At 46.3% G+C, this 12,015-nt stretch overlaps 1 protein-coding gene across 3 annotated transcripts in view; it reads right to left on the bottom strand.

Annotated features, from left to right (window-relative positions):
• Positions 1-1,642: 1,642 nt before the first annotated feature.
• ZNF557 (zinc finger protein 557) overlaps positions 1,643-12,015 on the bottom strand; it is a 15,554-nt gene continuing 5,181 nt past the window's right edge. For 2 of the 3 annotated variants that reach the window (XM_011943552.1, XM_011943553.1), the window contains exons 3-8: positions 10,458-10,567; positions 9,821-9,909; positions 9,062-9,188; positions 4,212-4,307; positions 3,616-3,698; positions 1,643-2,487 (exon numbers count right to left, since the gene is read on the bottom strand). In XM_011943552.1, the coding sequence (XP_011798942.1) occupies positions 1,705-2,487; positions 3,616-3,698; positions 4,212-4,307; positions 9,062-9,188; positions 9,821-9,909; positions 10,458-10,488 (1,209 nt within the window). In that variant the 5' untranslated portion in view covers positions 10,489-10,567 and the 3' untranslated portion in view covers positions 1,643-1,704. The remainder of the gene's footprint in view (positions 2,488-3,615; positions 3,699-4,211; positions 4,308-9,061; positions 9,189-9,820; positions 9,910-10,457; positions 10,568-12,015) is intronic. The other variant, XM_011943554.1, reaches the window with a different exon arrangement.

The raw sequence follows: 12,015 nt of genomic DNA, 5'->3' as shown, positions 1-12,015 counted from the left end.
ATGTTACAGTTCTTTTTTTTTTTTTTTTTTTTTTTTGAGACGGAGTCTTGCTCTGTTGCCCAGGCTGGAGTGGTGACGTAATCTTGACTCACTGCAAGCTCCGCCTCCTGGGTTCACGCCATTCTCCTGCCTCAGCCTCCCGAGTAGCTGAGACTACAGGCGCCCGCCACCACACCCGGCTAATTTTTTGTATTTTTAGTAGAGACAGGGTTTCACCGAGTTAGCCAGGATGGTCTTGATCTCCTGACCTTGTGATCCACCCGCCTTGGCCTCCCAAAATGCTGGGATTACAGGCAGAAGCCACCGGACCCGGCCTCTAATTTCTGTTATAACAAACTAGATCACTCAGGAGCTGTTTGGAAATACCTTTCTGAATATTTGATGTATTGATGTTTTAGAATTATAATAAATATACTGTATATAAAATGAGGTAATAAGATTTTCAGGACAGCTATAGCCATAAATACTTAAAAGATGGAAAATTAATGAGCTAGTGGCCCAACCTACAAATGAGACACTGATGAAGGTAATCTACATACATAGCACTTATACCTTTTGTTCTCAGTATAAGTTATCATGTGGCCACTCAGATAAGAGGTGAGGCATCCTAACATCAATTACGTTCCTAGGGTTTTCTCTATGAGTTCTCTCATGTGTAAAGGGAGGAATCACTGAAAGATTTTCTGAAAATAATACACTCATGGGTACTGCATCCAAGGAACATTTTCATATTTTTCCTAATGTAAGAGGTATCACTGAAAACATTCCCTCATCCTTTATCTTAAGAAGTTCTGGCTGGGAGTGGTGGCTTGTTCCTATATTCCAAGCACTTCGGGAGGCTGAGGCAGGTGGATCACTTGAGCCCAGGAGTTTGAGGGCAGCCTGGGTAACATGGTGAATCCCCATCTTTACAAAAACTAGCCAGGCATGGTGGTGCATGCCTACAGTCTCAGCTACTTGGGAGGCTGAGATGGGAGGATCCCTTGAGCCCAAGAGGCGGAGGCTGTAATAAGCCAAGACTGTACCACTGCACTACTGCCTGGGCACAGATGAAACCCTGTCTCAAAAAAAAAGAAAAAAAAATTAAAATAAAATAATATATAAAATAAAAAATTACCTCCACTGATTTCATGGCAAGCTTTCCAGATGGTTCCGAATGTCTACTGTTCATACCTTGTGTGGTGTTCTTCCACGTTGTATCAGGATTGGTGTGTGTGACCAACGTAATAGGGACATGAAAACACCTCTCTGAAGCTAGGTCATAAAAGACATTATGCTTTCTGTGTTGGCTCCTTTAGATCACTGGCTTTGGGGAGAAGTCGCTTCCATAAAGAAACTTAGCCCTGTTGAGAGGCCTGCGTGGTTGGGAAGTGCAGGTCCCTTGGAAACAGCTAGCATGCACTTGTCAGGCATGTGAGTGAGCCATCTGGAAGTGGTCCCTTCACCAGTACAAACTCTGGATGATTATGGTTCTGCTGACATCTGGACTGTAACCTCTTGAGAGATCCTGAACTATGGAGCTACATTGTTTCTGAATTCCTGACCTACAAAAACTGTGAGATAAGTGTTTGTTGTTTGAAGCCACACAATTTTGTGGGGTAATTTGTTACACAGTAGCAGGTAATTCATACATCTGGTGAAGAGTTCTTTCATGTTATCTGAGGCATGAAAGATCAATGAATGCTTTTCCCACAGTTACTGAATTCACATCTGCCTAATATGCCTTCTCATATGCACAGAAAGGTACGAGTTACTTGTGAAGGATTTCCCACAATAATTACATTCATAGGGTTTTTTTCCAGTGTGAGTTCTCATGTGTTTCCTAACAGATGAGAGAACATTAAAGGCTCTTCCACAGTCACTGCACTCATAGGATTTCTCTCCATTATGTATTCTCCTGTGAACTGTAAGAGAAAAGCTATTGGTGAAGGATTTCCCACACTCATTACATTTGTAGGGCTTCTCTCCAGTATGAGTTCTTACGTGCTGTGTCAGATTCGAGCTCCTCCTGAAGGTTTTCCCACAATTGTGGCATTCGTAAGGGTTCTCCCCTGTATGAATGCTATAGTGCAAAGAAAGAGATGACCCTGTGCTGAAAGCCTTTCCACACTGATTACATACATAATGACTCTCCCCTATATGAACTCTCTTGTGCCTTGTGAAGATTGACTGAGTGCGGAACTCACGACAACACTGGTTACATTTGTAGGGTTTTTCTCCGGTGTGAATTCTCAAGTGCGGTCTGAGGTATGAGGAATTGCTGAAGGTTTTCCCACAGTCACTGCATTTGTAGGGTTTCTCCCCATTGTGGATTCTCTTATGAACAGTAAGGTAAGATTTGCTGCTGTAGGATTTCCCACATTCACTGCAGTCGTAGCGTTTTTCTCCAGTGTGAGTCTTCTTGTGCCGCATAAGGGAAGATTTTGTGCTGAAGACTTTAAAACACTCATTACATTCGTTGAATTCTGCTCCGAGATGATTCCTCTCCTGTTGATTAAGAGATGACTAATAAGTACCATTTATAATATTTTTATTTATTTATTTTTTTGAGACGGAGTCTCCCTCTGTCGCCCAGGCTGGAGTGCAGTGGCCAGATCTCAGCTCACTGCAAGCTCCGCCTCCTGGGTTTTATGCCATTCTCCTGCCTCAGCCTCCCGAGTAGCTGGGACTACAGGCGCCCGCCACCACACCCAGCTAGGTTTTTTTGTATTTCTTTTTTTTTAGTAGAGATGGGGTTTCACCATGTTAGCCAGGATGGTGTTGATCTCCTGACCTCGTGATCCGCCCGTCTTGGCCTCCCAAAGTGCTGGGATTACAGGCTTGAGCCACCGCGCCCAGCCCATTTATAATATTTTTAACACTGAATGCTGTCAGAGGAATTTCCTCTCCTAGGAATTCTGTTGTGTATCATAGTATTGGAATTAATGTTTTTGCCACTATGAGTGCTAGTACATTGCTTCTGTCAGTTTGAATTCTTAGCATTTAAAAAAGATGGATTCTTTCCGCAAGTCTTTATCATATTCACAGAGTATTTTCCGATAAATTTAAGGCTAATTTCTTTTTCAGATACCCAATATCTGACTCAGATTACTGGAAATACTTACTTGTGGGAATTCTCAGGAAAAACACGTTTGGGGCTAATGCTTTTTTCCAAATTCAAAATAATTTCACAGTATCTCTTTGGAGACACGACTTTCTCTTGGAAAAATGACACTTTCCTTTAATAAAGCCACTCTTTCTTTTTTTTTTTGAGACGGAGTCTCGCTCTGTCGCCCAGGCTGGAGTGCAGTGGCCAGATCTCAGCTCACTGCAAGCTCCGCCTCCTGGGTTTTATGCCATTCTCCTGCCTCAGCCTCCCGAGTAGCTGGGACTACAGGCGCCCGCCACCACACCCAGCTAGGTTTTTTGTCTTTTTTAGTAGAGACGGGGTTTCACCATATTGGCCAGGCTGGTTTCCAACACCTGACCTTGTGATCCACCCGCCTCGGCTTCCCAAAGTATTGGGATTACAGGCATGAGCCACTGCGCTTGGCCAACAAAGCCAGTCTTTGTGGCTTTTCTCATGTAAGGCATTCTCCTACCATGAAAAAAACAAATCACCCATGTTAGTCTTACCATTTCCATATTTCTAGATTGTTCTTTTTGAAAAATATGCAGCTCAGGTGTTAACCCTTTGGCTTTAAGCAGATTCTCCACATCTGAAACAAGTTAAAAAGAAATTTAAGTTGATAGAAAAGAGGCAAATTTAAGTTGATGGTGAAATGGTAAAATGCATACATTGGTGAAGGCAGAATCTGAGAGGTGAGGGTTTTTGAGAAGGGATTCCATGAAAGATACGGCCGTGACAATTTTAGGCAATGTTTAAGAAAGACTCTAGGAAGATTGAGATTGATGTGGACAGAATGAAGGAATTGTCAGGAAGGCAAGGTAGACTGAAACTGATCAAAGAGTTCAGAGGAGACTTAAATTTCAGAAAAAGAGACATGTCTTTTTTTCTCCCCCGAGGCCCAAGTAAAGTGCGAGATGACAGAAAGTTACAGTCATGAAAGTACATGGGGGGGGCTCAGACCAAATGTTCTTGGCCTTCTTGGGAAAAGGGGCATTTACGCAGTTCTCTGACTGATATTTCCTAATGTATTATAATACTCCCATCTCCTCAGTCCCTGGCCAGAGCTATTCCTCACAAGGACTTATATCCACCTGGTGCTCACCTGGACATGCACCTGGGAAAATTCCTCTCTCTTCTGTCATCACTTTATCTTCTTGCTCCAACTGGGAGATCAGACCAGGTTTATCAACTTGGTTCCCTGTACATGGAGAAAAGACACATGATGGAAGAGGACTGTGCAGCAGACAAACTCCCCATGAAACTGCAATCAGTTCTGAAGGTGAAGAGGTGTGACTTCAGGAGCAGAGGAATAATTAGGCCAAAATTGAAGAAATATAGCAACTGTCTTTCACACACATACACAAAATCACAAGCAATATCTAGGGTGGTTGCAGGATAACTGGTCCCAGAAGCCCCTGTCCAGGTTTAAATACAGACTCTGAAAGCCCAGATTTAACTACAGAGAATATACAGTCAGGGAAAGAAGGAGATCTTCATTTCGTAGTAGATAGCATTAGACAGACAGCTCCATGAGGGTGGGGACCACGTTGCGTTCTTCACTGTACACCCACATCCCAGCACAGAGCTAGGAACAGAGGTGCTTACGAAGGACTTAAAAGAAGTGATGTTGGTGAAAGTAGTGGAGTAGGGAACTCCCCAACTTCATCCCTTCATAGAAACAGTAAGTAAATGGGCAAAAACAGAATCAGCTTCATTGGAGCTCTTGAATGTTATCAAAAGTTTACAGCCACAGGAGAATGCCTAATCAAGACAAACAGCCAAATCACGGTAAGAGAGATTTGTGACATTTTAACTGACTCTAGCCGCACACTCTATTCCCCATTTGCCTTGAAGACAACAACCTGTGTTTCTAGTACTGAAGGGAACAGAATGCACCTTATTCTCAAAAACCTGTGGTTGGTTGTTCTGACCTGTCTGCTGGCTCCCTGATGGGCTGGATCAAAGGGCTTAAATTTATCAACTCCAAACTCTCCCAGGTCTGAAGAGGCTACACCTATGGAAGCTGGAGGGTGGCGAGGGAAGCGTGTCCCAACACATCTAAAGGCAAATCAGCCACTGCTGAATGGGGCAAGGGAAAACTGTGAAGCAAACAAGACTAACCAAAAAACCTGGGAGGAGAAGTGGGGAACAAGATGCTCGGGGGAGTAGAGCATCTTCCCACACCTTTTTTATCACCCCCACAAGATGGAGTCTTACTCTGTTGCCCAGGCTGGAGTACAGTGGTGTGATCTCGGCTCACTGCAACCTCCGCCTCCTGGGTTCAAGCAATTCTCCTGCCTCAGCCTCCCAAGTAGCTGGGATTACAGGCATGTGCCACCACGCCTGGCTGATTTTTTTGTATTTTTAGTAAAGATATGGTTTCACCATCTTGGACAGGCTGGTCTCGAACTCCTGACCTCAGGTGATCCGCCCACCTTGGCCTCCCAAAGTTCTAGCATTACAGGTGCGAGCCACTGTGCCCAGCCCTCCACACATTTCTAGAAGGCCATGTTCATACTCAGGGAGGAACCCATGCTCAGAGAAGATCTGAGAAGGCACCAAGCCCTTACCTTTGACTGACCTTCAGACTCTGCATAAGAAGGAAGTGAAGGCTAAGTCAAAGTTGTAAAGTGCTTTAGCTGAGTTTTGAAGGCATGCTCCAACATGTAATTCAGATCCATTGGTAAAGACTGGTCATCTTTTGGGTTCCAGGTATTTAAGAAAATCTCTGACAAATTAATCCCAAGCTGAACATTAAGCTAATAGAACAGAGACTTCAGTGGCCACATATGACAAATACAGACATTACAAAATTAGTTCAGAAATGTCACTAAGCAAAGAAATAATACCAACTACAACAAACCTTGGGGAGGGGGGGAAATCAGATTTAAAGAACTGCCATATTGTAATATTCTGAAAGTAGTTTTCAGCAAATAAATTATGAGGCATGTAAAGAAACAAAAAAATGGGCTGGGCGTGGTGGCTCATGCCTGTAATCCCAACACTTTGGGAGGCTGAGGTGGGCGGATCACGATTTCAGGAGATCGAGACCATCCTGGGTAACACCGTGAAATCCCGACTCTACTAAATATACAAAAATTAGCCAGGCGTGGTGGTGGGTGCCTGTAGTCCCAGCTACTCGGGAGGCTGAGGCAGGAGAATGGCATGAACCCGGGAGGCAAAGCTTGCAGTGAGCCGAGATTGTGTCTGCACTCCAGCCTGGGCATCAGAGTGAGACTCTGTTGCCAAAAAAAAAAAGAAACAAAGAAATGAAACTGCATTATAGGAAAAAAGAAATGAACAGAAATTATCCACAAGGAAACCCAGTCATTGGATTTATTAGGCAACAACTTCAACTATTTCAAATATGCTCAAGGAGTTCATGGAAACTGTGTACAAAGAACTAATGAAAACCATGAGAATGAATTCTCACCAAATAGAGAAAAGCATAAAGAGATGGAAATTATAAAAAGGAGCCAAATAGGAATTTTTAAATTGAAAAATATATATTATCTGAAATGAAAAATTTACTAGAGGGGTTCCTCAGAAGACTTGATCAGGCAGAAGAAACAATCAGTGAACTTGATGCCAGGTCAATTAAGATTGCCTGATCTGTAGAGCAGAAATTAAAAATAAAGGGGAAAAAAATGAGCAGAGCCTAAGAGACCTGGAAGACACCATCAAACATCAGAATACACATAATGGGAGCTGCTACTGGAGAGGAGACAGGGAAAGGAGCAGAAGGAATATATGGAAAAATTGGCACGGTGCGGTGGGTGACGCTCTAATTACAAGACTTTGGGAGGCCAAGGTGGAAGGATCACCTGAGGTCAGGAGTTCGAGACCAGCCTGGCCAACATGGTGAAACCTTGTCTCTACTAAAAACACAAAAATTAGCCAGGTGTGGTGGTGTGCGTTTGTAATCCCAGCTACTCAGGAGGCTGAGGCAGGGAGAACTGCTTGAACCCAGGAGGCAGAGGTTGCAGTGAGCTGAGATCATGCCAGTGCACTCCAGCCTGGGTGACAGAGTGAGACTCTAAATAATAATTAAAAAAAAGGAATACATGGAAAAATAATGGCCAAACATTCCCAAATTTGATGGAAATTACAAGTCTATACATCAAAGCAGCTTAAGGATCTCCAAATAGGATACACTCAAAAAACTCACACTGAGATACCTTAAAATTAAACAGTCAAAAGCCAAAGACAAAGAGAAACTCCTGAAAAATAGCAAGGCAGAAATAAGTCATCATGTACAAGATTAACAGCTGATTTCTCTTCAAAAACCATGGAGGCCACAAGCCAGTGGGATGATGACATACGCCAAGTACTAAAAGAAAAATATCAACCGAGAGTTCTATCTCCCGCAAAACTGTCATTCAAGATAGTGAAAAGGCAATCCATTGAATGGGAGGAAATATCTGAAAATGATGTATCTCATAAGGGTCGAGGATCCAGAACATATAAAGAACTTTTACAACTCAGTAACAAAAAGGTAAACAATGCCCCCCAAATGGAAAAAGCACTTGAATGAACATTTCTTCGAGAAAGATGTATAAATGGCTAACAAGCACAAGAAAAGATGACCAATCTCATCTTTTTTTTTAGGGAATAGAAATAAAAACCACAATGAGACAGACACCCACAAGTATGGCTATCATAATTTTTTTAAAAAAAGGAAAAGAGGCGAATGTTGGTGAGGATGCAGAGAAATTGTAATACATTGCTGGTCTCATACATTGCTGGTAGGAATGTAAAATGGTGTGGCAGCTGTAGAAAAGTTTGGAGGTTCCTCAACACATTAAACAGAGAATTAAGACAGGACCCAGCAGTTCCACTCCTAGGTAAATACCCAAGAGAAAACAGGTGCTCAAGCAAAATCTTGTACATGAATGTTTATAGCAGCACTACCCACATTAGCCAAAACATGAGAACAGGCTAAATTTCCATCAGCTGATGAACTGATTTTTATAAAAAGTGGTATATACACATAATGGAACAATATTTAACCATAAAAAGAATGAAGTTCTGATATGTGCTACAACACGGCTATACTTTGAAAACATCAGCCAGGCGTGGTGGCTCATGCCTGTAATCCCAGCACTTTGGGAGGCTGAGGTGGGTGGATCACTTGAGGCCAGGAGTCCCAGCCTGGCCAACATGGTGAAACCCCATCTCTATTAAAAATACAAAAATTTGCCGGGCGTGGTGGTGCATGCCTTTAGTCCCAGCTATTCAGGAAGCTGAGGCAGGAGAACAGATTGAACCTGGAAGGTGGAGGTTGCAGTGAGCTGAGATCACACCACTGCACTCCAGCCTGGGCAACAGAGCAAAACTCCATCTCAAACAAACAAAAAAAACAGAAAACATTATGCTAAGCAAAAAGTGAGACACAAAAGACATTTTATATGATTCCATTTATATAAAATGGCAAGAGTAGGGCCAGGAATGGTAGCTCACATCTGTCATCCCAGCACACCGGGAAGCTAAGGCAGGAGGATCACCTGAGCCCAGGAGTTTGAGACCAGCCTGGGCAACAGAGCAAGACCCTATCTCTACAAAAAATAAGCAAATTAGCTGGGGCAGGACTGTGCCACTGCACTATAGCCCGGGTGATGGAGGGAGACACTGTCTAAAAACAACCTCCTCAAAAAGAAGAGACACATCTATAGAGACGGAAAGGTTAGTGGCTGCCCAGGTGTTCGGGAGCGAGAAATGGGGAGAGGCCACTTCAGGACCACGGGGCTTATTTCTGGCATGACAGCTATGCTCTGGAATTAGCGGTGATGGTTGTACCACACGGTGAACCTACGAAAAACCACCGAATTGGGCACTTTAAAATAGTTTAAATGGTGACTTTTGTGTCCTGTGTTACCTCAATTAAAAAAAAAAAGAAAAACAAGACTTACTTCCTGAGTCATTAAATAAATGCAGGAATGACATTAGGCTTACCCAGGGAGGCCAGGTTCCTGAAGTTCTCCAGCATCACGTCCCTGTACAGTGTCCTTTGGGCAGGGTCCAGCAGCGTCCACTCCTCCTGGGTGAACTCCACGGCCACATCCTCGAAGGTCACCAAGCCCTAAGGCATTGCAGACATCACGGCTTAGCTAAGGACCACCCCCACCAACGTGCACAGGAATAGGGCCCAGCAGAACAGAGCCAGGGCTAGGGAAACCTGAGCACGAGATGTGGGGTGGGGTTCCGAGCTCCCCTCCCTGGCTTCTGAGCTCAGCCCTCAATGCTTGTCTCCTTAGGCCACTCCCAGGCCTAGTGCCCAGTGTCCAGTGCCCAGTACCACAGAGCAGCCGTCTTTTCTCACTCAGACTGGGGGCTCCTGTGATGTCACTTCCCTCGATCTCCAGGGGAGCATGGGCCCGTGACACGGCAGAAATCAGAGAAACACTTGGTAAGTGAATGAATGATTTCCGTACGGCCTTCATTAATTGCTTGGGCTTAGAACATTGTCATGTCTTTACTTGGTTTTCCCTTAAAACTCTCAGGAGCACGTGATGTACTCAGGGACCCTGGAGGGAGCTCTGCACCTGCAGTACATGTTGACACACGCTGGTATTTTCCGGGCAGCCCTCACTCAGAGATCCTGGGATGCCTGAGGAGCGAGTTTGGCCGTGAAGGTCCAGGCCGCTGAAAGGCATTGAGTCCAACCTTCTGGCTGAAGGAATAATGATTTGGAAAAAGGAACATCTAACTCACCTTTAGCCAGCGTGTCAGAAGCTCATTAACCAGCCCTCTGCCCTCTGTGTGTCCTTCTCGCTGAGAGGCTGGGAACGGGGAAGACAGAGCTGGAGGAGGAGAAGTGAGTCCCAGGAATCCAGACTGGCCCTGTGTCCACTCACACACCTGGAAGCTCCCCCACCTGCCTGCAACTGACCGTGTCCCCATGCATACACAGTCACCCACAAAGCATCCACCTCTACTGCACGCAAACACCCAGCGACAGCCATCCAAGGAAACCAGAGCATGGCCCTGCTGCATCCACGCCAGGTAACAGGGCTCAAGGTCGGACTGCACTTGGGGAAGGGATTATTCCCATTTCACAGATGAGGAAACTGAAGTTCCAAGGGTGTCACTGTGTTTTTATCAGGTTCACAGAAAGAACTAAAGGGAGAATTCAAAAGTTCCAGCACGTTCACCACAGAGGCGACATCCACAGACACCCAAACACCTAAGTCCCAAATCCCGAAAGCCGCCCGATCAGACACCGAGGACCTCTGGGCCCTGGGGCTCCACTCCTGCCTCACCTGCTCTGCCCAACTCGCTCCCGTCCCATGCTGTGGGTCAGAGCCTTTCAAGCCTGGACTCTGAGAAATGCCAGGACCCCACGACTCACCAGCAGTCGGGGGCAGGACGACGGCCGCCATCCTGTGACTCCGACAGCAACAGGGCAGCCGGGAAGCAGGACGCTCCTCCCTTATTCCACAGCGCTCTCAGGAAAGCACTCTGGAAGAAACGGGAACACTCTGCCTGGGTCACCCCCTCTCCAGCCCATGCTTTGCCTCAGTCACCCCCGTCAGCCCGTGCCCTGCCTCGGTCACCCCCTCTCCAGCCCGTGCCCTGCCTCGGTCACCCCCGTCAGCCCGTGCCCTGCCTCGGTCACCCCCTCTCCTGCCCGTGCCCTGCCTCGGTCACCCCCTCTCCTGCCCGTGCCCTGCCTCGGTCACCCCCTCTCAGCCCGTGCCCTTCCTCGGTCACCCCCTCTCAGCCCGTGCTCCGCCTCAGTCACCCCTTCTCCAGCCTGTGCCCTGCCTCGGTCACCCCCTCTCTAGCCTGTGCCCTGAATTGGTCACCCCCTCTCCAGCCTGTGCTCTGCCTTGGCCACCCTCCCTCCTGGTTTCCACCTTACCCAGCTCGGATGTCACTGCCCCTCATTTCAGTTGATTTCCTCCTCCCCATCCCCCACTCTCATGCCAGCCCAGCAGAGCTCCAGCCATTTTCTATCAGAGACCCTAGATTCCTACAGCTTCTAAGAATCGATCTGTAAGATACACAAATATAAGAGTCGTGTGAGATTATTCACTGTGGCATTATAGTGCACCCGTTGAAAAAAGAGAGATCTCTAGATATCAATAGATTATTATCCTCAGTAAATTTAAGGGGAAAAAAAGTACCAAATAGTATATATAGAATGTTTCCTTTTTTACGAGAAAAGAAGGGCTGTGTGTGTGTGCGCGTGGGTGTGTGTATACACACAAAGATGAAAGTGGCCGGTGGGGCGCGGTGGCTCCCGCCTGTAATCCCAGCACTTTGGGAGGCCAAGGCGGGCGGATCGCGAGATCAGGAGATGGAGACCATCCTGGCTAACGTGGTGAAACCCCAGCTCTACTAAAAAATATATTAAAAATTAGCCGGGCTTGGTGGCACACACCTGTAATCCCAGCTGCTCAGGAGGCTGAGACAGGAGAATGGCGTGAACCTGGGAGGTGGAGCTTGTAGTGAGCCAGGATTGCGCCATTTGCACTCCAGCCTGGGCAGCAGAGCAATACCCCGTCTAAAAAAACAACAAACAAAAAAAAGAAAGTGGCCAAGGGTGTGCGTGTGGGAGGGGTTGGCGAGGGGGGCACAGTCTGGAGTTAGACACCTGTAAGAGTGAGTTTGGGCCAGGTAGACAAAACAGAGCTGTGGAGGGTGGATGGTGCTCGCTATTCATGGAAGGCAGGGCCACTCAGTCTCTCTAGGAATCTGTATTGAGATGCAGCATTCAGGCCCTGGCGTCCTAGATCTCTTGCCCAGGGAATTTATCCTGGGTGGCCCCCACACCCCCAATGTCCGGGGAGGGAAGGATTGGGAGAGGAGTGAATGGAGAGCCATTCCCCACAGGCCAGTTGTTCGCTGCTACTTGGAGCCAAGCAGAGATGGGCGGCTCTTTCCCATTCCTGCCTGCAGCCTCA

The sequence above is a fragment of the Colobus angolensis genome, unplaced genomic scaffold (genome assembly GCF_000951035.1).
Source record: "Colobus angolensis palliatus isolate OR3802 unplaced genomic scaffold, Cang.pa_1.0 Scaffold22, whole genome shotgun sequence".
In the NCBI taxonomy this organism is placed as follows: domain Eukaryota; kingdom Metazoa; phylum Chordata; class Mammalia; order Primates; family Cercopithecidae; genus Colobus; species Colobus angolensis.
Note: the sequence above shows the minus strand (reverse complement) of the source record. Positions and strands in the feature narration are given on the sequence as shown.